Source organism: Vipera berus, assembly GCF_964194415.1.
Source record: "Vipera berus genome assembly, chromosome: 3".
NCBI classification, from domain to species: Eukaryota; Metazoa; Chordata; class Lepidosauria; order Squamata; family Viperidae; genus Vipera; species Vipera berus.
In genome coordinates this window covers 186,718,907-186,744,619 of record NC_138204.1, presented here as the reverse complement: position 1 = coordinate 186,744,619, position 25,713 = coordinate 186,718,907, and the positions used below count along the sequence as shown (strand labels likewise).

The 25,713-nt window shown below is 40.7% G+C and overlaps 1 protein-coding gene across 1 annotated transcript; it reads right to left on the bottom strand.

Moving 5' to 3' along the window:
• Positions 1-1,258: 1,258 nt before the first annotated feature.
• On the bottom strand, positions 1,259-8,688 carry LOC308666896 (fatty acid-binding protein 5-like). Its single transcript, XM_081325889.1, has 4 exons — positions 8,277-8,688; positions 6,102-6,274; positions 1,744-1,848; positions 1,259-1,591 (listed from the first exon to the last, which is right to left on the bottom strand). The coding sequence occupies exons 1-4, from the start codon at positions 8,353-8,355 to the stop codon at positions 1,541-1,543; spliced, it is 408 nt and encodes a 135-aa protein (XP_081182015.1). The 5' UTR covers positions 8,356-8,688; the 3' UTR covers positions 1,259-1,540.
• Between the last annotated feature and the right edge of the window lie 17,025 nt (positions 8,689-25,713).

Here is a 25,713-nt window from a genome sequence, read left to right as displayed (position 1 = left end):
TTTCCTCTTGAAATGCAGCAGATTCATAAATAAATTGGCTCTGTGTTCAAAAAAAAAGGCAGCACTGGGATCAAAGCAAATGCTGTAGGCACAGTGTCTGCCGTGTTGTAGTAGTCCTCTGATCTGGTGCAATTCCAACATGATAGATCTGCCACTCTGAAACTGGTTTGGAAAAAGACTGCTCTACAGTATCATAGCCACGTCCATTTTTTTTTTACTTCTTGTATGGTACTGCTGTTCCAATGATAGCTGACTGAATTTCAAGTTTCCAGCAGTTCAAACCGTTTTTCAGCTAAATTGCATACATGGAAGAGATTTTGGTGTTGTTTTTTTAAATAGAATGAATAACCCACAATGGCAGGTTTCAGCATCATATTACAAATAGAAACAAGCTATGTAATTACTTAAAAGGTAAAGGTTCCCCCGCACATGTGTGCTAGTCGTTTCCGACTCTAGGGGCCGGTGCTCATCTCTGTTTCAAAGCCGAAGAGCCAGCACTTGTCCGAGGACGTCTCCATGGTCATGTGGCTGGCATGACTATTTATTTATTTATTTATTTAATAATATTTCTATACCGCCCTTCTCCCGCAGGACTCAGGGCGGTGAACAGGGCAAGAATAAAAATACAAATTACAAAAGTTAAAACTAAATTAAATAAATGCCCACATACTAAAATAGATATTTAAAACCTAATAAATAGCCCCCGATCCCCCCATCAGGCCAGGCCAGCTTGTTCAAAAAAGTGTGTTTTTAGCTCGCGGCGAAAGGAGCGAAGGTCGGGCGCCGTCCGGAGCTCAACCGGGAGCTGATTCCATAGCTCCGGGGCGCCCACAGAGAAGGATCTCCCCCTGGGGGCCACCAGTCGACATTCTCTGACCGGTGGCACCCTGAGGAGGCCCTCTCTGTGGGAACGCACAGGGCGGAGGGAAGTCGATGCCGGCTAGACACCAAAGGCGCATGGAACACTGTTACCTTCCCACCATAGTAGTCCCTATTTTTCTACTTGCATTTTTACGTGCTTTTGAACTGCTAGGTTGGCAGAAGCTGGGACAAGTAACAGGCGCTCACTCGGAATTCGACCCACCAAACTGCCGACCTTCTGATCGACAGGCTCAGCGTCCTAACCCACTGAGCCACCGCGTCCCTATGTAATTACTTAGTGCAGTGTATTAATATTAACTAAGGAAGTCTGATTTCAGGGAAAAATAGATGTTCACATTATATTTGTGCCCAGAATTCTTTTGTGAATATATCTTAACACTTTTCCTACTATTTGATATATCTAATTTCAATTTCCTAAACTTTCTTAAAAGGGCAAGGGAAATATTTCACAAATAATAACACATTTACAATATCTCTTTTGAAATTTGAAAATTTAATCATTGTCGTCAAAGACTTTAAATTGCATACAACACTGTTGCACATGATGATTTCGGTTTTTTTTAAAAAAAATCTAGTTTAGGAAGAAAAAGAAAAAAAAATATGGACTAGTCCTCTTTCGAGAATGATCTGCCACTCTCCAACATAGACATCAAGCTCTTCATACTTTTTGATAAACACGAGTACATTTGACACCGTTCAAGACGCATTCCTGGAAAATAAAAAGATACATTCATTCTTTTTTTTATAAAAGATTATTCTGAAGCAGGATAAGGTAGGTGGGTATTTATGATATTTGAGGTAAGTTACATTTCATTTATAGTGTACAAATTTAGCATAAAAGTCAGAGAAAATTCTACTCACAACTATCAGTTTCCCATCTTCTATCTTCCTTGTTATTGTGGTTTCTTTGCCATCCCACTGCTGGACCTGGGTCAATACATTGTTATCATCTAAAGTGATGAGGGTCTGTAAAAGACGACATAATTTTGGTATTGTGCTCCTTCTTTCAAGTATTGATTTTTAATTTGTCTTGAGGCTAAAGGAAATGAAACTATGTTTTTTAGGCTTCTGGTTCTGCAGTGTGATGCACAATCAAAATCAGAGGAAAACTATCCAGACACTTCATGACTGCAACATCTTTCAAGAACTTTAAGATTTCTTGCTTCTTCTCCATCCACTGCTTTTTATAACATTCTGGCTGATGAAGAAGTCTGGGGAACTGACAGTGTGCCCAGTGTTATTTGGCTTCATTCTAACAAAAGAACCACTCAGCTATGCATTATATATATATATTTGTTTAAATGATTACTATCCAGGGAAAGGCTTGCCTAAATACTGCCCTTCCTGTTCATACAAAGTGTTCTTCCTAAGTGACAATTTATTTCAGCTTTATAACAGCTACATGGTTAATCTAACCTTATGCAATATTTGACTACACATTGAGGAAAATTTCAGCAGGTGCCAAATTTGTAACTATGTGGAAAGTTCCTTTTATCAGATCAAAGAAGGCAATACTCTCATACCACTTTAAAATATCTGCTATCTCCTGTTTTCTGCTAGGTTTTTAGTATTATGGCATCTTGCCAAGCCTGCATCCAATCTAATTCTTAAGCATAACTTGATCCAAGAATTCCACACCCTACCGACTGACCAAGTTCTTCCGCCCTGAAGACAAGGGCAGAAAGACAAAACATTTTTACAAATTCTCCATGAGAACACCACCCTTGGCCATTAGTATATTATCGGAAACACAAATACAGTTTTAAAAAAATCAGGGGAAAAACTAAACATATTGTAGAGGCTCTAAGCAGCTGTACATTTTTTAACAGTAAAACCTGCAGCAATCTTTACCAGTAGTTTGAAGAACAGCCAAAAACATTTTGAGCCAAAGGTAGAGTATTAAAAGGATGCACAGAACACCAACAACTCAAAACTAAGCTAATAAATACTAGAAGGGTTTGATCACTGGGGTTGCACTGTGAGAATGTCTCAGTTTATTGTTCCATGATGGACTTGACTATGTTGTCCCCATTCCTACTGTTAATAGCATCCCAAATTGTGTTCCTTTGATTCATAGTAAAGTCATCTTTGATCATTATGATATATCTACTCTCAATGTTCTACAGTTCCCATTTATTTTATTTTTATTTATTTCCATTTTTTCAACAGAAAAACATGTTTGTTTTGTTGTTGCTGCTGTTTAAAACAATGGGTAAATTTGTGGCTAATCTGGAACTCTTACAATAATGCTACTCTATTTTGTCCTGCTGTGGTTGCTGTTCCTGAAGTTCCATGATGGTTGCAGGCTCTAGTGAAACTGTGGTCCCTACTCCAATAATTCTTTTGTAAAAAATACTGTCCTGCTAGCTTCCTCATTGACTTTGCTTGTTGGGGATTTCTGGTGAAGTACACAGTGTGCAGCTAGGTTTTGTGTGGGTGTGTGATGGACATATGATATTTTGCCTTGCGGTTTCTTTTTTGTATTCTTCATTTGGTGCTTTTTTGTAGGCTAGTTTGCTCTCTGAGGTATTCAGTAAGTCTTCTAGTTTCACTGCATCTTCTTCATCACCCTTCAAATATTCTTTCAATGCCCTTTTTTTTCTTCAGCTGTCTGTAGTACTTGCACATTCCATGCCCACCTATGCTCCATGTTAAGTCTGTCAAGCAGGACAAGAAGCAACGGATGGAAACTAGTCAAGGAGAGAAGCAACCTAGAACTAAGGAGAAACTTCCTGACAGTTAGAACAACTAACCAGTGGAACAACCTGCCTCCAGAAGTGGTGAATGCTCCAACACTGGAAGTTTTTAAGAAGAGACTGGACAGCCATTTGTCTGAAATGGTATAGGGTTTCCTGCCTTAGCAGGGGGTTGGACTAGATGACCTCCAAGCTCCCTTCCAACTTCTTCTTCTTCTTCTTCTTCTTCTTCTTCTTCTTCTTCTTCTTCTTCTTATTATTATTATTATTATTATTATTATTATTATTATTATTATTATTATTATTATTATTATTATTATTATTATTATTACATCGCTATGTGGATGAAGAGCATGATTAATTGTCCTGATTTTCTCTGGTCTTCCTATCCAGGACTTTCAGTTCTGCTTGAGTCCAGTCCACTATTCCAGCTGCGGTAATTTCCTTGATGGTGTTTCCTCCACTAAGCCTGGATTTTAAGATCTTCTTCACTTTCATGTATTCTCTTCTAATATTTTTTTACTTTAGTGTGCTTAATGTCAGTTGTTGTTGTTGTTGTTGTTATTAGTCACACAGTCAGTCAGATTTTAGACTGGGTTTGGCATTTTTATACATTATCAAGTCTTTCCCAGAAATCTGGGATAACAAAAGTTCTTTGATTATTAATATTATTATAGACAAAAATGTGAAATCACAGGCCTAGTTCTTTAGTGGTGTTGGTCTTCATAGGTCAAGTTCATCCCAAGAATCTAGGATGTCATAATGTATGTGTGCAGATCCAAGCACTGTGACCTTTTATATTTGACAGAATGATATTTTGTCAATAAGTGCCATCCAAGACTTTTTTGGTATGGTACCCAGTATGCTGACCATCACATGGACCACCATAGTTGATTTATACCATAATCTTTCAACTTTGATTTTTTGATCTTAATATTTTGCAATCTTCTCCCCTTCTTTGCCTTGTATTCTTTCGATCGTCACGTGCCCACTTCTTTCCTTTTAACTATAGTTAAATCTGATGCTTTATGAGCCAAGATTTGGAGATCTCACAATATTTAAATTTGCTCATTTTCAACTAATTTTCCAACTATATGTTCCCATTAATTTCATATTACTGGCACAGGATAACTTTTACAGATGTTCCAGTGAATCACTCTCACAATTGTTTTATTTTGTTTACAGTCAGTTTGTGTAATCTTCTGACACAAGATGAATATATGATGTACTGTTTCTTCTGATTCTTTGCACTTTGAATTAGATGGTGATGATATTTTTTTTAGGGCTACCATGTCTAGATTGCAAAAATCCAGGCAACCACTAGCTGGCAGGAAAATACAAGCTACAACTTTTTGCTGCCATTGGTGATTATTTATAGTTTTGATAGGATAGTCCACTTCTTTCTAAACAAAAGAAGTATCCATTAAGCTAGAAATAATACAGTGGGATGCATGCCAGACCATTTCTGTTTTTCTTTTTATAGCTTTTCTTTCTTTGTTGGAACTCCATACTAAACATATATGTTAACAGACACAAACCGTATCTGGATCTATTTAACCGCTATACCCATGTAAACTCATCTGCATTTAGAGTACAGATCATAAGGATGATTTACCCAACACTTGAAAGATAGCAAATTTCAGAAAACTACAGAATACTAATAAAAAAATAAACCTACAATACTAGAAATTGATGCATGATGTGGAAGTATACACTGTCTAGAGAAGTTCTTTATTCCAGTGCCAAAAGGAGTTTGGCATTTTTCCATACTTGTAAGATTTAACTTTTTATGGCAATGGTGGCATTATTTTGTGGCCTAGAGCCACATTTAATGGTTTTCAGGAGCAGGAAACTGCCAAACTAGGTTTTGGAAGAAGGTAGATTTGTTAAAACAACTGGGACAAATGAGTCTTGATCTAAGAACTGAGACCAAACAACATCAACCGATGCATGAAAAATTTTACTTGAGCATAGATGCACTTTTCTGCTATCAGGAGAACTGGCAATCAATGTTGTTTGTGGTGCAAATGGTTCTGCTGGTTCTCAGTGGGCATTCCTAAGCATGCAGGCCAAGCTTAAGAACTTAAGCTAGTTTCTTCATGTTACAAAGTTCACCAGCAGTATTCAGATCAAAACAGCTTAGCACACAGTTCTTACACGGGGAGTAATTTGGGTATATCCTAGGAGTAATGGGCTAGTTTGTAAGTCAATGATCTAATTTGGCACTGCTACTGCTGAGATGTTTGAGTTAAAACAGGGGTCTTCAAACTTGGCCCTTTTATGACTTCTGGACTTCAACTCCCAGAATTCCTCAGCCAGGCACGGTGGCTGAGGAATTCTGGGAGCTGAAGTCCACAAGTCATAAAAGGGCCAAGTTTGAAGACCCCTGAGTTAAAACAACAGAGTCCATATTTTTGTGGAGGTAATGACATTATGTGACGTCAAGAGTCATTGAGTCAAATAGTTAAGGAGCTTAGCATGTCATGTACTTGGTGTGTTCCTGGGTTACAGTCATTTATTTACCTGGGTTTTTCGGCCATCTATTGTGTTTTCATTAAATTTTTCATTTAATTTGAAGCTGAATTCTGAGGTCTTGAAAGTGCTTTCAGTTTTGACTGTGAAAATATCATCATTCCTGGTGATGATAACATCTGGCTTGGCAACACTTCCCATCTTTCTCATCGCCATACCCACACCTGTCAGAAGGAGAGAAAATTTACTTTTATATAGGTTCAGCCAAGCACAGTCATTATATAGACACTCTCACGCAAGATTAATTATCTTTTTAATTATCTTGCCTGAGAGGGAATTTTCCCATCAATGAGCTTCCTGTCCCTTCTCATTAAATTTTAATTACACATCGCTCTTGCAAAATTCTGTAAAACTCATCCTTACCTAAAATGAGTTCTATTCAAAATTAAAATGCCTGTGTGGAAGAAAAGCATATTCACAAGTCTGCAGTAGGACTGGAACAAAATCATTCTACAGTATGTCAGTATGTTTCTTCTCACTAGGATATATTATGGCAACTTCTGGTAAGGCAGAGAAAAATCAATACAGAGTAATTATTTTGACTCCCATAAACATGAAGCTTGTGTCAGGAGCCTGGGTTCAACAGATTTGCAGGCCACAAAATTGCAACATTTCAGATTGGCTTATATTTCCTGACTGAGTTCCGGATTTTCCCATGTCTAGTCTTAACAGAGGAATATTGGTTAGGAATAGACTTTTTGTATTGCATGTAGCATGGCGTTCCTAGTTGAGGAACTCATTTTTATATGTGGTGTGCAGACCAATGGAAATGTAGTATATTTTAATTTAAATGGGCCCCAGAACTCAGCTCACTGTGCAATATTTTGGCTACAGGAACCCAAAGTATTAACTAATCACTGAACTCTATATTTCAGTGAAATGAATCCACAGGGACGGGGGGGGGGAATCTAATAATATAATCATAAGGATGTTAATTCTGTACTTCTTCTACCTTCTGTCTCAGAAGGAGTCACTGCAAATGTTGACTAAATTCTATCATTGCTAGATTCAGTGTTGTCTTCCTAGGCATGAAGTTATAGGAAATTTGCTCATCTTGCAACATAATGCTGCATCAAACTATTTGAAACTCCTAAATATTAGAACATTCTGTTAATATAGACCAGACCATACTCAGGAGCATATATCACAAAAAGTATAGCGTAGCATATATCACAGAAATCCATTTTTCTTACTAAGTACTCTTCTTCCTTGAGGAAAGTTCAAGAAAAGAGCCACTGTATTCATTTAAAGCCATCCCCACATGCTCAACTCATTCAGTCCTGTCTTCCTTCTTTTTCTCTTACACACTTTTCACATGCAGCCCATCTGCAATCTTAGTTTGCTCATCAGCTCCACTGAAACAATGTTTATTTGTGTGCTCGTAATAAAAGCTATTTGAGAACGCCTTCACAGACTTTGGACAGAGAGCATTTTAAGAGCTGAAAAAAGAGACACAAAGCTCAGAATTCCATATTGCCAAACATTTAAAGGCTTCCAGAAGGGGGGGGGAATATCGCTCTTCTTCATCATCATCATCCACCACTCCAACCTAGGTGACAAAGCCATATGCATGTTTTAGAAAAATAGGGCTGAATGCTCAAAAGCACATTTTGCACAGCAACTGAACAGAATGCCAAGTATTGCATACTGTACATACAAAACAGACAACTACACACACACACACAAAGAGATACAAGTTACATAAACCCAGACCCTTTTTGAGCTACAATCAATATTTCATTTTATTCCAAAGCAGCCATTTTAAACAAAGCCACCCTTCTCTTAAAAAAAAAAGATGATGGGCACAGGGTAGGGTGAATTACAGTTTTAAACATTTTTTGGAAAACTGCACTTAGGGAGACCCACACATTGGGAAACTGCCACCTGCATCTTTGAATAAAAGATACATGCAAGAGTACAAGAATGGAATCTATACGGTATGTACCAAGAAAATGTGACCACTGACATCCCTACAGAAACATTTATCCATGTTGCTATTATTATTATTAATTGCCCTATTTTTCAGCCATTCCACCCACATCCTTTTTTAAATAATTTGCCCGAGGGGAATCCAAGATCTGTAGTGGAGAATTAAGTTTTCTAGTCTTGCCATAGTTCCCTTACATTCTTTTTTTTTACAGCACTCCCAATTCCCTTCCCTCTTACCTAATTCCTTCATATAATCCTCAAAACCTTCACTGGAGACCAGGCGCCATTTGCCTAAGAAAGCTTCTATGTTAGCCATTGCGCCGAATCGGAGATGCTAAGAGTCGCTCCGCTGGGAAAGAGAAGATCCGAGGGAAGGAAGCTGACAGAAAAGCACCAAGCGAAGCCGGAGAACCGAGGTGCGGGCCGGGGTGTCTTTATATAGCTGTCTTGAGCATGTGCTGCCGGCCGGGGCCAATGCAGAAGAGCTACGTCAGCTGTCGCCCTCGCCCTGCGCTTAGCCGGAGAGAAGCTTCGGTTGGCGATGCTGGTGAGCAGCGGGGCTCTCCAAGAGGTCGGTTGGCTTTGGAAGGGACGGTGCGGAGGGCTCGCTAAAAGGAGGGTCGCGGCGTCGCTGCTGATGCTCGGAAAGGCGTCGGGTATCCCCACTGCAACTCCGCCCTCTCTCAGCGGGGAGGCCAAGCTGGGCTCCCTCCACTCTGGCGTAGTTGCGCAATTGCCTTACCTAAACTGCTTGGTTCCCGGGCGGCGGAGGCAAAAGGCTAGCGCAGGCTTCACACACGCACGCAACCCCGCCCCGCCGTCTCCAGACCTTGGTTGTTCTCGAAATGTTGCCCGACTCAGACGGGGTTCCCAGGAAATCCACTGCTGAGACTTAGACGGGGAAGTTGAAAAATTGTCCCCGCCGCATGAGATGACAAATGACGGCTGTAATGGTCGATCGGTTTCGGAGGGCTTCCAGTCAGAGGCCAGCGAGTCTTTATTACCCAACCTTCTACTTGAGCAAAATTGGAGAATGCATGAAGGAAGTTCACATTGTAAAAGTTTTATATTCATCCATTCTTTATATCAGAATGGAGGAAGGAAGTTGACACTGTAAAGGGTTGGTATTGAATTGTGGGGAAGAATCTAGAGAAAAATATTTTAAAAGGCAGAATGTATTTCCCCAAAGGAATAATGGAGAAGATCTTTAAAAAGGACAGAAACCAGCCCCAGCCCTTCTCCCTCAAGCAGAAACTAGGCAGAGGCCAACTTTTAGAAATGCAGATGTAATAATCCATTCAGGAAGGTTGGAGCCAGGAAGCTATTAGGAAGACAAAGACACCTAAAATCTACATACCCCCACCCAAATTCTATGGACAGGAGACATAATAGATTAACCCACCAATACCAAAAAGGGCACTCTCAGGTCAAAGTACATGACCCAGGAAATACAAAGCCTCAAACAGGGACAGGAAATAACCTCAAGAGCCCCAGAAGGTATAAAAAGCCACCACTCCCTGCTACACGTGTTCAGTTCTTCCAGAGCCATCTTTCTGTCTGGCTCTCCTCTTCAATAAACTACAACCTTCTTTCTAAAGCAGTCTCCATTTTGTTTATTCCCAGCTTGGACTGGACCCTGGTGAAGATTTTTTCATCAACAGGATATTGGATGGATCTCAAGACCAGTTAGGAATGAATGAACAATTTGTAACTGTAATCAGCCCTCTAGATATGCCCAGCTTTTTCTGTCCCCCTTTTACTAAAGCTCTCCAACCTGAAGAAGCTGCAGAGGAAGTCAAAAGCTATATGAGTTAAAACTGTAAAACTGGTTACCAGCAGGTACAATAGGTCAGTGTTTTTCAACCTTTTTTGGGCAAAGGCACACTTGTTTCATGAAAAAAATCACGAGGCACTCCGAAAGGGGGGGAGGGGAAATAGACATTTTTCCAAGCTGTCTTTCTACCAGCTCGGTCTAGCTAGCCGTATCAGTTTCATGCCTTCCAAAGGAACCGAATACCCAGCATGCATCTTTCCCCTAAATACCAATTTAAAATTGTATTCGAGTATATTATATGCAGATTGAACAATGACAAGAGATCCAAGAGCTTCCCCTTCAGAGGTCACGTGAACGGAAAAAAAAGTGTGAGCCGTCCCGCCAAGGCCTAAAAGAATACCATAAAGGCCAAGGTGGTCAAACTTCGCGGTATTGGAAGGAAGCGGGGTGGGGGGGAGAGAAAGGGGTTACCTTACGACGTTTGCTTGTTCATTCGTGTTTTGTTTTCTTTAGCGAGCCCAGATCTCCCAACTACCAACCTCCCTCCCGTTTCCTAAGCCACCCCACCCTGACAACCGCATAATCATCTCTTTGCGACAGCGGGACAAGAAAGGAGACTAAAGAGCGAAAGCGAAGCTCGCAGCTGCTGGAGAGCGCGCGGAGATAGGGAAGACACCCCATCTCAACCCGAGGAACTCTCCGCGCCAAGCCTCCATAGGGCTGGCATGACCAAAAAGGGGGAAGGGGGGTTGCGTGCGAGGGGAAACACCCTGCCCAAATCACACTTCGGCTGCTCTGCAAGCTGACGTGGGAAGGGAATCGCTGAGAACTTCCAGGCGGACAAGAGAGAGACTGCCCTGCGGTGACAAGACTTGCAGCCCCTTTTTCTCCTCTTTCCCCCTTCCCGAGCCAAGCCCAAGTCACGGCAATAGCGGTCATGGCACTCGCAAGAACAGTCACCCCCCCACCCCCCCACTCCACCCCCGAAAAAGGGAAGGAGCCGAAAGGAGAGGGGGGGAGGGAAAAAAACACCTTCACCTTGGCTCCCAAGAGGTGTGCGGCCGCCCTGCTACCGGCAGTCAACAAGGTCATGGCGAGCAGCAACCAAACTGGCGTGGCGGTGAAAGGGAAAGCAGAAGCCGCCGCCCTCGCGAGGGGAGAGTCTTTTTTTTTAAATCTTTTGAATTTTTCAATTTTTCCCACGGCACACCAGGCAACATCTCGCGGCACACTAGTGTGCCGCGGAACAGTGGTTGAAAAACACTGCAATAGGTAACCAGTAGTTTAGGTAATTATAGGTTCACGTGGCTCAGATGGCCAAAACCATCTATGTTGATGGATGATTCTGCCTCCTTGACTTCCAGCTTTGGGAGGGGGCAACTATGCACCTTGCTGGCAAAAATGACTTATTACAAAACGCTGAATTTACATTGACTTTTATTCTATCCTTGTGGAAGCTGTTTGCGAACCCACATCCTGTGCTTTGAGAGAGCAGAACTGGTATGACATCTACTGTATTATACTGCAGTTCTTACTTAAATGCAAATGTGAAGGTCATAGAGTTTGTGGCATGATGCTGTTTCCATCACTCTGGCAAAAAGCACAAGCCTGTGGATGCCACAGCTGTGCAAATGTAGGAGACTCTTTTGTAGGAAACAACACTCTTCATTGCCTGAGACCGCCTGCATTGGTACATATAGCAGGATGTGGTGTGGGTGCTTCTTTCTGAAAGATGGCAAATGCCTGCAGCTCTATATATTTCAAAAATGTGAGGAATGTTGTTCAAATTTCTCTGTTGCCTCTTTTAATGTATAAATTCTTTGTTTATCAAGGGGTTGTCCTGTTTATGTTAAAATAATGTTACTTTAACATTTATCATGAAAAAGTGTAGTATTAAAACTAAGGTAAAAAGGGTCAACAGCCACCCCATATCCAGGTAGTTTTCAAATTGCAGCCATAATTGAGCCCAAAATTTCTGTTCCTAAGCAAGGTAGTTGTTAAATAAGCTGCACCCCATTTTACCACCTCTTTGCCACAGTTAAGGAAATCATATGATTGTTAAGTGAATCACATGGTTGCTAAATGAGTTCAGCTTCCCCCACTGACTTTGCTTGTTGGACGTCAGCTGGGAAGGTTACAAATGGTGATCACACGACCCCAGTGCAACCATTCATAAGTACATGCTAGTTGCCAAGCACCCGAATTTTGATCACGTGACCATGCGGATATTGCAATGGTCATTGGCCTGAAAACTAGTCATAAGTCAACTTTTTTCAGTGCTATTGTAACTTTGGCCACTAAACAAATGGCTGTAAGTTGAGGACTACCTGTAGTTCAGAAGTTCTTCAGCAGTGTTAAGGCTGGGATATGAGCTTCTGAAAGAGGCTTAGTCAATGCAAAATGGAGATACTGAAAATGCTGTGTTGTCCTGGAGAGGAGAGTTGCTCTCCTGAGGAACCAGGTTACCCAGTTACCTTGGGAATAACACCTGGATCCATTATTGTCTGTGGCTTGGTGGGGTTTTTATCATCTTAGGCTGATAAAAGATTATGCCCTAAATTGAAATAACTTTGCCTCACACTAGGTAGTATTTCATGTGTATCTGCCATTCCTCATGCATAAGGCTGCAATCAAAATAGGTGGGCCTGACTCTTAACTAAGTTGGCCAATACAACCGTCCATTAGGATAGCTTTCTTTGACACATGCTAACCAGAGGAACGTGAGCTGTGGGAGGTAGTTTGTCTCTAATGGACTGGTTCTTAGCAGCTGGAGTTTAGGGTGTGCTGCCTTGAATTTTGTTTGCTTCATCAGCTTAGAGATCACCTAACTCCTAACAACTCCAGGCAGTTTACAATTTAAAAAACAATACCACAAAAATATTTTTTAAAAAATACTGTAAAAACAATACAATTCATATATGGCCTGGAGAGAGAGAGACAGACAGACAGACAGACAAACAGACAGACAGACAGACAGACAGACAGACAGACAGACAGACCCCTGTCCAACAGAAGCATCATTACCAACCTATTTCAAGGCTTAGGAGAGCAACCAGGTCTTAAAAATCATCTTCAGTTTTCAGTGCTACCAACCATAGATAACTTCCTCCTCAATGCTTTTATCTGGTTTCCTTTTAAAACTGATGACCATTACCACATATTTATTTATAAAATTTATATGGCCAACTTTCTCACAAGCTTTGGGTGATGCAGAACATGTAGTTCCATAGTGTATGTATTGTGTTTAGAAAAACAAAAAACAAGTTCTTACTTGACCTGATTCTTCCTACAATTAGCTTCAGTGGATCATCCTAAATTCCAACATTATACTTTTAGAAGTGCGTGCCATTTGTTGTTCTGTAATTTACTGCACTTCTACTAACTTTATTGCTGATTTTTATCTTGAATTAATTGTGCTGTCTTTATTATCCTTTCATTGTATTTTGATTTACACAAATCAAATACACAAATAATTTTTATTATCAGATAAGGCCATGTCTCAATAAATAAACAAGCCAGAGTGTACTAAAGGTTAGAGTATTAAAGGTTTGAGCAGACAGTATTAAAGGTTTGAGCATACAATTTTAATTGATCTATCAAAAACACATTAAGGAGGCAACCTTTTGACTTTTCGCATAATGGAATCCTAAGTACTAAGAACAGTTACAGGGATTGGGTATGTCTAGTCCAGACATGTCAAACACAAGGCCCAGGGGCCGGATCCGGCCCGCAAAGTGGTTTCATATGGCCCGCGAACCCATCCTGGAAACAGTGAGGGAACAGCCCCTACTGCCTTGGCCCCGGCCTAGGCTGGCTGGGGGCCAATGTACAATTTTGTGGTGGCCATCTATGCTGAAATGCATTCAGTCTTAGTGCCACAAGGCTGTTTGGAAACAGTGAGGGACCGGCCCCAGCCACATCGGCACTCCCCCCTGGGCACACACTGGGGAGGTATCACCCTTTGTGAGGAATAAAGAAATGCACCATCACCTGGAAGTGGCCAGCACATGGCCCTGCCTACTTCGGGCAGGCTAGGTGCTGGGCAGCATTGCGCTTCTCTTCAGATTTGTGCCACCCAGCTCAGCCTCTTGGCACTTTATTGTCAAAGTACAACATGTGTACATTGAGATTAGCTGAGCCTCCCCCCATGCTCTCTCCCCCCAGCACACAGTGACAACAAACCCTCCATCCTACCATACCATGTGAACCAACTACACCACACACCGGCCTCCCAAATCAATTCTGCATAAGTTCACAGAGATTATATCCCATTTAAAAGCCTAACAGCCCACGGATAAAAGCTATTTTTCAGCCTGTTGGTACGGCTGGCTATACTATATCTCCTACCCGATGGTAGGAGAGTAAAGAGATACCGTCCAGGGTGTGAGTCATCCCTGAGAATTTTCCTCACTCTTCCAAGGCAACGAGCCCTGGCGATGTCATCCAGTGGTGTCAGGGGACAGCCCACAATGTCTTGTGCTGTGCTCAGTACCCTCTGTAATACTTTCCTGTCCGCGGCTGTCAGACCAGCATACCAAACCACAGTACCATACGAGAGGACGCTCTCTATAGTAGACCGGTAAAAGAGGGTCATTAGCTGTTGTTCTACCCTGTTCTTCTGCAAGACCCTAAGAAAGTGAAGCCTCTGTTGGGCCTTTCTAGCCACCTGGGTTGTGTTAACTTTCAAGGTCAGATCTTCACAGAGGTAGACTCCCAGAAATTTAAAGGAGGAAACTCTCTCCACACAGTCCTCCCCGATGTAAATATATATGCTGTCTCATCAGGCAGGCTGGGGGCTGGGCAGCATTGCGCAGGTAACATCGACTCTCATGCTGTTCACGGCATCCTCTCCCCAAGAGCCCACCAAGCCAGATATGTGAAGTAGGTGAGGGCCATGTGCTGGCCACTTCCAGGCGATGGTGCATTTCTTCATTCCTCACGAAGGATGACACTTCCCCAGCTGCTTTTCTCCCTCCCTCATCTCAAATATTTTCCCACCACTCGAAGGAAGGAAGGAAGGAAGGAAGGAAGGAAGGAAGGAAGGAAGGAAGGAAGGAAGGAAGGAAGGAAGGAAGGAGAGGGAGGGTCTGAGGGAAGTCCTGCCTTAGACCTTCCCTGCTGCCCTTTCACCATCCCCTTGCCCCCTCCTCCTGGCCTACCTTGAGGGGTCTCCCATCCTACTGCTAAGGAAGCTTTGGATACAAAGCCAGGTCTCCTCATATGGAGAGGGAGTGGGCTTCCCTCTTGACTTTGCCCTCGTACCCATCATGAGCAACCTGGCTAAGGAGAGCAAGCACAGCAGCAGCAGCCTTGAGGAGGAGATAAGTGCAGCTGGGCACCCCCCTTGGGAAATTGGGGCTGGGCTTAGTGCCGGGGGTGCTTGAGGGCTGGGCTGGGCATTTGACCTCCGTGCCACCACCCAGCCCCCCACCACCACTACCATGGCCTGAGAGGAACAGTGAGGCTCCTCCAGTGGACCATGCCTTGGCACTTGCCCCGATCCAATCTCCTTCTGCCAGAGACCCTCAGATCTGTCCCACTCCTGCCCAGGCCCCCACAGGCACCCTTGACACGAATGATGTAGAGCTGGCCATGCCCACACAGTAGGCCACACCCACTCCAGCCACACCCACCCAGTAGGCCATGCCCACCCTGACCACACCCACTTGGCCCCCCAAGGGCAACCGCAATGCTGATGTGGCCCACAATGAAATTGAGTTTGACACCCCTGGTCTAGTCTAATGAAAAGAAGGACTGGGGGGACATGATAGCACTGTTTCAATATTTGAGGACTGCTAAAAAGATGAGGGGGTCAAACAAAAACAGACTGGACAATCATTTGTTTGAAATGATATAGGTTCTGCTTGAGCAGGGGACTGGACTAGAAGACCTCCAAGGTCCCTTCCAACTCTATTATTCTATGTTCCATGTTCATACTACTAGGAAGCCTTCTTGTCTGACATATTTACCAGTTCAGCAGATTAGCCCCTAGAAGGAGGAGAAGCTATAAATGAGTCTCTGATAGTTTTTTGTAGATTTGTGAAAAGAAGAGACCCTTCCATTATTTTGTAGCATCCAGTTGTTCCAGAAAATAATATTGCCATATTTCAGTGTTTAGGGTTTGTATAACAGCAAGCTATTTTTATATACAGTACTTGTTATGCAGGAGACATGTGAAGAACCATATTGCAGCTCCTAGAATTCCAAAGGAAGGCTATTGGTTATGGTGACTTTGAATTCTGGGAGTTTCAACACATTGCAAGAACTCTTGACTGGAAAAGATTATATCTTTCTGTGTCTTCTTTATTCTTAAAATAAAATCTGGGATGTATTCAAGTATCTTTGAATAGCATCAGGTATTATGAAAATATAAAGGGAAGAAGCACAATCAGTACTAGTGAAATTTAAACTCTTTGTTTTCAGGAACCTCTATAAAGCTCCAAAAATTCAAGTCAGATCCTGTGCTCCTAACTTTTACACTCTGCTTATTCCTATAATTTTGGGATCGATTTCATTAACCAGTAGAGCCTAATTTTCTGGTAATATACAGTATGTCAGCATACAGAACAAGGCAAAGTACAAACAAGGAATTATTTTGGTGGGTGTTTTCCCCAAGGTTTTACAATGATTACCTATAGATGAGTATACGTGTGAGATGAATCATATGAAAGGAGTATATGAATAGACTGAAGATCAGTAGATATGTTTTAATTGAGTGTGTGAGAAAAAATGTAAACCCACAAACAATTGTATCCGATCTTTGCTGCCCTGCCCTAATGACTCGGATACACCTGTAATTTATGATGCGAAATAATCTGATGTCATTGAAAACTCTGATATCTATAAATCAGTAATATTTGGCTTATGCTCACAAAAGAGGTAAGCTGGGTAGATTTTCTCCACAATGTCCTATTGCCCGGTTTGGTAAGAGACAAAACAATATTTTTTCTGTAAGACTGCATTTGTGATGGAATAGTGGATTAAAGACACCTTTTTCAAAGCAACCTTAACTAACATCATTGGGGAAAGAATCAAGAGAAGAGGAGATTTGGGCAAATTATATGTGCATCCTATGTGAGGAATGGGTACACACATGTGCAATACAATATATATAGGTTTCTAGCAAATAAAGATTATCTACTGATGTTAGCCTTGTGAGGTAGTCCTGACAAGAAACACAACCAAGAGTACTTGCTCTATTTTATTATAAGGTGACATTAACTGAATCTTGCAAATTTGAATGTATTCCTCTCGTCCCTCACTTTTACTTTTTTGAAAATTAAGGAGGCATTTTTTGCTACGCCTCCTCTTTTGGACTCAAATTTCATTTATCAGAGTGTTCTCTAGCTGAAGCTCTCCTCTCTCCTAAGGTCATTTTTTATTTTATTTTTTTATTTTAATCCCATCTATATCCCGCCCTTCTCCGAAGACTCAGGGCGGCTTACAATTTAAGCACAAACCAATGTGCTTAGCAATAGCCTTCATTCTATGTATATGCCTGCTTATTAGGGCTTTTACACACCCCCAAGCGGCATTATTACAAAGTCAGCTTAATTGCCCCCAACAATCTGGGTCATTTTACCTACCTCGGAAGGATGGAAGGCTGAGTCAACCTTGAGCCTGGTGGGATGCGAACCTGCACTAATTGCAGGCAGCTGGTGTTACTTAAGGAGGCATTAGCCCACTGCTCCACCACATACATTTACAATTGATGAGCCATATTGCTTAACAAAGGCAATCCCAGCAGCTTCTGTTGCTGTTAAGAGAGAATCTTGGGCCATTAAGTGGAGATCTTGTAACTTTCCAACAACCAAAGTCAGTGGAGAAGCCAGCAAGGAGTTGCAAGTCCCAGGCAGCTCCCAAGCAGGTCAGCAAGCGGGTAAGTGGTGCACAAGAGCAATTTCAGCTTGGCTGTGGCTGTGGCTTTGGCTGTAACTGTGGCTAGGGAGGGAGGGGAGGGATGTGAGGTGTACAAGAGGGAATTTGGGGCCTGGTGGAAGTGCTACTGGATGGGGGAGACTTACTTGAGTAACTTGCAACTTTCCCTGCTGATATCCCTTGACTTTGCTTGTGCGTGTTGTTAGCTGCGAAGCCGTATCCGACCCATCGCGACCCTATGGACAATGTTCCTCCAGGCCTTCCTGTCCTCTACCATCTGCTGGAGTCCATTTAAGCTCACGCCTACTGCTTCAGTGACTCCATCCAGCCACCTCATTCTCTGTCGTCCCCTTCTTCTCTTGCCCTCAACCTTTCCCAGCATTAGGCTCTTCTCCAGTGAGTCCTTCCTTCTCATTAGGTGGCCAAAGTATTTGAGTTTTAGCTTCAGGATCTGGCCTTCTAAAGAGCAGTCAGGGTTGATCTCCTCTAGGACTGACCGGTTTGATTGCCTTGCAGTCCAAGGGACTCGCAGGAGTCTTCTCCAGCACCTTGTTGTGCGTTGCTGGCAGGAAAGGTCACCAGTGGCAATCATGTAACCCCCAGCATGCTGCAACTGTTTGTAAGTATGAGTCAATGGATAAGTGCCCAAATTGTGAACTTGTGACTATGGAGGTGGTGTGATAACTGGAACTTCAAGAACTGGTCATAAATACTAGTTGTTCAGCACCATCAAAATTTCAAATAGACATTCAAAAAATGCTCTGTAAGCAAGGACCGTCTGTACATTCAGGCACATAACCATAAACCGAACTGGATGGTTTACTTTATAGGAACTGTGAAGTGTCAAGATCAGCTGACTTTAACTCAGAACATACTATCAGATTTAATACAAATGAAATGACAGATTCCTTCAATAATCATATTTCTCCGAGGCAGCTTTTGCAAATAGGGATTTGAAGTGAATTTCTTAGTTTATATATTAGTCTTTTAGGTTTAAGAAAGTGCTATTTTATTTTTGAGACAAGTTGTTCAAGATAAAGGGATCAGTCTATTACGAGCTGCTCCTAAACCTTTATACTTTTCTTGCTACAGGTTGAAGCACATTCCCATGACCTATTCAATTCCCAGCCTTATGAAAAGTAACCCAGTCATGGGCTAAAAGAAAATAGAAGAAAGATATTAATTTGACCCATGGAACTGAGACTTTGGGTTCTTTATTTGTGTTGTCATTGTTCTATAGAATAATAACAATATTCTGGGAAATACTTAATATTTGGATACAGTGATTTGCCAAAATATTCTAAATATCATATTTTCTTTAAGAAAAATTTGAAGAAAGTCATGCAATTTGTTCATTACAGTGGTGAAGCACATATTTCTACAAAATCTATAAACAAAAACACCAGTTGTTCTTTGATACAAGCAACTGAACTGGAATAATTACATTATATTAAATTGTGGTGCATAAATTTTCCTTTCCCTGTGTATCTAGGTAAGATACATGGTCATCACATATTGTGGTATTCATCTACAACATTTAAGAAAGCTTAAACTGAAGAGCTAATAGGAATGTCCTGACAGTGTAAAACTCTAGATACATTTTGGTTACAAAGTTGATGACACAGTTTTTTTGGAAAGATTATAACATTTTACTCAGATACTCTTATTCCACTTTAACTTGAAAAGTTGCGTCATTTCAAACCAAACATGAGAGCTACCGCTTCTTGCCAACTTTCCATTTCTGTGTATGTTAATTTTGTTGTTGCTGCGATCACTGTTTCTGATCCTGCTCCTTACATCTCCACAAGAACCTAGACACTGGTTAGGATTAACTATCCTTTAGTCAATTTCATAGTCTAACTTTCTAATATGTTTACTTTATCTAGAAATGTGACTCCTTTAATTGCCACTGCAATAAGACTTTACACTCAAATTTCTTTGTCATCTGAAGAGGAATTCCAGAAGTTGCAATTTGATCAGATCTCCATTTATGTATGTATTTATTTATTTGTTCATTTGTTTATTTATTTATATAGAAAGTTGCCAATACTGTTCATATCTTCCATAGAACCCTTACAATAGTCTAAGGAGAATGAGGAAACATAACTGCATCTCAGAATAACCTTACAAGTGCTTGGTGCTTGTTAGAAGAATATGGATATTGGTACTGCATTGTTGCCAACATCCTCATTTAGTAGGTCTTGTACATTAATCCTTTGCACCTGACAGCATCAAATGTGATAGACCTAGGAGGGTCCATTACTGGGCCTCTCATATCTGGAGCTTTTCCTGCCCACTATGAAATCACATTGACTGGAATTTCATCCCTCTACATATTCCTTTGTAGGAGTTCATATTAACAGATTGATGGACTTAAGGGGATCCTAACACTAGTGTGGGGATTAGTGGTAGGACTATTAAACTGTTCTTCTTGTTAGGAAATTTATCTTACTTGTTCCACTGCAATTTGTCTTACTGTAACTTTTTCAAATTTATTTTTTTCTATTATTGCATTTTAAAAAATGATAAATAATGGGGGAAACCCATAAAAGATAAAAATACATGCATTGTCAAAAAGAACATCTAGAATTTTTTTTTAAAAAAATACAACAAAAGAAAAAATTGTATATCATTTTAGCTGAAAATAATTATAATTATATGTATCATTATCTAATGCAATTATTGAAGTACAGATATGTTTGTAATATTTATATAACTATTATATAACTATAACTATCATATTTTAACCTACTATATTTTCTATAAATGAGTCCCATATTTCATTATATTTGTCTATGTAAAGTCTGTGTCTATAGGCAATCTGCTCATAGGTGGGAGATGCAATCAGGTCTTCAACCCATTGGGTGAATGGGGCCATACATACATCTGTCCAAAGCTGCAATCTCAGTTCTTTAGTCCTCTGCCTTTCTGTCCCACATTCTGAGATGGTGACAGCCAATTCTTCTTCCAAATGACATTGTTGAATAGTGCTATCACACTCCCCTTAGTCTTCTCTTTTCAAATTGAAATATCCCAAATCTCAGTTTCTAGTCTCGTGGTTTTCTTTTCTGCCCTTTTCTAAAACTCTTCTAATTTTTTAAAAAGATTTTTAATCCCACCTTTTTTTTCTTCATATACAATTAAAAGTGGCGAACATATCAATACCCCTTCCTCCTCCTATTTTCCTCACAACAAACATCCTGTGAGGTGAGTTGGGTTGGGTTGAGACAGAATGACAGGCTAGTCAGCTAGTTGTTCATCAGTATGGGAGTAGAACTCATAGTATCCTGGTTTCTAGGCCAGCACCTTAATCGTGACACTAAACTGGTTCTCATTCTTGTCTGAGTCAATCTTAAACAGTGCATTCCACAAGTGTACAAATATTTGGAAGGTAAATCTGAAAAAAGCAGAAAAAATTGTTTTGGAAGCTACACTAGATGCAACTTAAAACTATATTTGCATTTGTAGTAATCACATACTCAATTTCCACTGGTTCTCTCTGGTCTACCTAATTGTAATTTCCCCAGTAGCATATTGGACGCCTTCCGACCTGAGGGGCTCATCTTCCAGCGTCATATCGTTTTGCCTTTTGGTACTGTCCATAGGGTTTTCATGGCAAAGATACTGGAGTGGGTTGCCATTTCCTTCTCCAGTGGATCACGTTTTGTCAGAGACGGCTCTACACATGGACATCACCAGACGGTCAACACAGAAATCAGATTGACTATATGCTCTGCAGCCAAAGATGGAGAAGCTCTATACAGTCGGTAAAAACAAGACCAGGAGCTGACTGTGGCTCAGACCATGAGCTTCTCCTTGCAAAGTTTAGGCTTAAACTGAAGAAAGTAGGGAAAAGCACTAGGCCAGTCAGGTATGAATTAAATCATATCCCTGTTGAATATACAGTAGAGGTGACAAATAGATTTAAGGAATTAGATCTGATAGACAGAGTGCCTGAAGAACTATGGACAGAGGTTCGCGACATTGTACAACAGGTAGCAACCAAAACTATCCCAAAGAAAAAGAAATGCAAGAAAGCTAAATGGCTGTCTGAGGAAGCTTTGCAAATAGCTGAGGAAAGGAGGGAAGCAAAAGGCAAGGGAGAAAAACATAGATATGCCCAATTGAATGCAGAATTCCAGAGAATAGCTAGAAGAGATAAGAATGCCTTCTTAAATGAACAGTGCAAAGAAATAGAAGAAAACAATAGAATAGGGACCAGAGATCTTTTCAAGACAATTGGAGAGATGAAGGGAACGTTTCATGCAAAAATGGGCATGATAAAGGACCAAAATGGCAGGGACCTAACAGAGGCAGAAGAGATTAAGAAGAGGTGGCAAAATTACACAGAAGAACTATACAAGAATGAGCTTAACGTCCCAGATAATCACAATGATGTGGTCACTGACCTCGAGCCAGACATCCTAGAATGTGAGGTGAAGTGGGCCTTAGAAAAGCTGAGCAACAACAAAGCTAGTGGAGGTGACAGTATTCCAGCTGAGCTATTCAAAATCTTAAAAGACAGTGCAGTAAAAGTGCTACACTCAATTTGCCAGCAAATTTGGAAAACTTAACAGTGGCCACAGGATTGGAAAAGATCAGTTTACATTCCAATTCCAAAGAAAGGCAGTGCCAAAGAATGTTCAAACTATCGCACCATTGCACTCATTTCTCATGCTAGTAAAGTCATGCTTAAAATCCTACAAGCTAGACTTCAGCAGTATGTGGATCGAGAACTACCAGAAGTACAGGCAGGATTTCGAAGAGGCAGAGGAACTAGAGATCAAATTGCCAACATACGCTGGATCATGGAGAAAGCTAGGGAGTTCCAGAAAAACATCTACTTCTGCTTCATTGACTATGCTAAAGCCTTTGATTGTGTGGATCATAACAAACTGTGGCAAGTTCTTAAAGAGATGGGAGTACCAGACCATCTTATTTGTCTCTTGAGAAACCTATATGCGGGTCAAGAAGCAACAGTGAGAACTGGACACGGAACCACTGATTGGTTCAAAATTGGGAAAGGAGTCCGGCAAGGCTGTATACTGTCGCCCTGCCTATTTAACTTATATGCAGAGCACATCATGAGAAAGGCAGGGCTAGATGAATCAAAAGTTGGAATTAAGATTGCCGGAAGAAATATCAACAACCTAAGATACGCAGATGATACCACTCTAATGGCAGAAAGTGAAGAAGAACTAAAGAGCCTCTTGTTGCGGGTGAAGAAGGAGAGTGCAAAACTTGGGTTGAAACTTAACATTAAGAAAACCAAGATCATGGCAACTGGCCCTCTCAATTCCTGGCAAATAGATGGGGAAGAAATGGAGGTAGTGACAGATTTTGTTTTCCTGGGCTCCAAGATCACTGCAGATGGGGACTGTAGCCAAGAAATTAAAAGACGCTTGCTCCTGGGGAGGAAAGCCATGGCAAATCTAGACAGCACACTAAAAAGCAGAGACATCACCCTGTCAACAAAAGTGCGTATAGTCAAGGCTATGGTCTTCCCAGTTGCAATGTATGGCAGTGAAAGTTGGACCATAAGAAAGGCTGAGCGCCAAAGAATTGAGGCCTTTGAACTATGGTGCTGGAGAAGACTCCTGCGAGTCCCTTGGACTGCAAGGCGATCAAACCGGTCAGTCCTAGAGGAGATCAATCCTGACTGCTCTTTAGAAGGCCAGATCCTGAAGCTAAAACTCAAATACTTTGGCCACCTAATGAGAAGGAAGGACTCACTGGAGAAGAGCCTAATGCTGGGAAAGATCGAGGGCAATAGAAGAAGGGGACGACAGAGAATGAGGTGGCTGGATGGAGTCACTGAAGCAGTAGGCGTGAGCTTAAATGGACTCCAGAAGATGGTAGAAGACAGGAAGGCCTGGAGGAATGTTGTCCATAGGGTCGCGATGGGTCGGACACGACTTCGCAGCTAACAACAACAACAACAACAACAACATAGATCTACTTGCTTTTTGCATCAAGTTCTACGTTCCCTTATTCTGTAAAATAAACAATAAAGCAATCTTTGCTTTCAGTAACATGGAGGGGAATCATAATAGTCTAAACAGTGTTTGTAACATGTGACCAAGATTCCTTCCCTTTATATGTGTGCTAGCATTGAGCTCCTATACAAAAGGAAGGAGATTGGGCCATGCAGTTGCAAAGAACATTGAAGGTGTAGAACTTTGAACACAGTCACAATCGCCATCTGGACTTTTTGACTTCCTTCAAGGATGCACCTGCTTGCTTTTGAAACCTCTCTTCCAGTTGGGAAATCACTAGCCTGTTCTGCAGTTGTGTAAATAACTCCCTTTCATGCATTTATTAAAAGAATGCCTACAGTGTCTCATAGTGAGGAGCAGTAATATTGGGGATGAACAAATTCATTTTGTTTAAAACTGATATGCATCATTAGCTTAAAGATGGCACATCAGGAAGCATTGAAAAATCAGAAGGTAAAACCCCACAGATATGTATTATAAAACTCTTTTCGATTTTACAAAATAGATTATTTTCTATGGTTCTGAATATATATAAGAATATCTAGTGGAAGTGATGGAAGTGACACGAACAATAGCTATTAATGAATGAAGGCGAATATACATGTCCCAGACTAATGTTGCAGGATCCAATCTGGGTCAGTCACTGGGACTAGAATTTAGTCTTCTGAAAGCTCAGAAGATTAAACCTCCGATCCCAGTGATTGACCCAGATTGAATCCTGCAATAGCTATTAATAATAATCACTCTTTAGATCCACAATTTCTTTGCACAGCAGATCACAGGAATTAAAAGTAAGTTATCCACATTTGATTATCCACTTGTATGACACTTAACTTGATCAGTGTTTGGGGAACTGGTTAGTTATAGTCAATCAAATATATCCCATTTCTAATATGAAACAACATCAGCCTATCCCTGGTCCTTGGGAAGAACTCGATAAGTGGACAAAAATGCCAAATCTAGTCTGAACACTTGGCTGACTGAGAGATGAACCATAATAGTGGAAGCTATTTCACTATCAACCCTATAAATTTATACCACATGTGAATTAAATACATTTTAGGGATTTCCATTAGTTCAGCTGAGAAAATTAACAGAAACAGTTTCATGAGTAGAGTAGATGCATACATTTACTTGCTTATTCTTGGAAGCATTTTCAGGGAATCTGTTTCAAGACATTAGTTATTTTACAAGGCTTTTATCAATATTAAGATCTGTGGATGAGAAGCAAATGGAGATTTAAAATTCTGGCACCAAAAATTCCCTGAATACATTCCATCAATGTAGTTCTCATACCCAAAAAGGACTGGTTTTCTAATTGATAATGGCTTACTTTACAATAACTTTTGTCATCTAGTAAAATCCAGGTGCCTCAGAACTACATTTCACAAAATTCCCAATTTTCACTGTGGGTAGGAATCCTAATTATACTTATTTCTGAGTTAACGTGTATATTATACTAGCATGGTTGGCTAAATTTATTTATTAAAATATTCTCAATATCATGTAACATTTATAACTGCAGACATTTCACAATATAAGCTTTGAATATATTCACAAATATATAAAAAGCTAACTATACACACTTTTTCTATTGAACAACACAGTTATTTCATATTATGTAAAACTACAAGTTCTTTTTTTCTTCTTCTTCCTTCTTTGGGATAAGAAAAATGAATATGCAACAAGTTACTAGTTTGTATGAACCAGAAGAACCAGTACCACGAATTGCATAAGTTTGTAATTTTTAAAGCATAAATTAATATGAGTATAATGAATAATGGCTTAGTAATTATTATTTAGGCAATATCTAGAAATAACAGTATGCCTTCCTTTCTATAATATTAATCCCAATATTTATAATCACTACTGTTGTGGTTAATGAAATGTTAATGAATACAACATCGTGTATTTCAATGGCATGAATTTAGCTAGTTGAAGCCTACTATTTTGGTAGTAAAATTGGACCACATAAGTCTTGTGATTTCCACAAAAGTAGAAAAGAAGGATCTTCCATTAGTATATA

Coding starts and splice junctions, on each gene's coding strand:
- LOC308666896 (XM_081325889.1), bottom strand. CDS start 8,355: ATGGCTAACATAGAAGCTTTCTTAGGCAAATGGCGCCTGGTCTCCAGT. Junction 6,275..8,276: donor GGATTATATGAAGGAATTAG/GTAAGAGGGAAG, acceptor TCCTTCTGACAG/GTGTGGGTATGGCGATGAGA. Junction 1,849..6,101: donor TAGATGGCCGAAAAACCCAG/GTAAATAAATGA, acceptor CGTCTTTTACAG/ACCCTCATCACTTTAGATGA.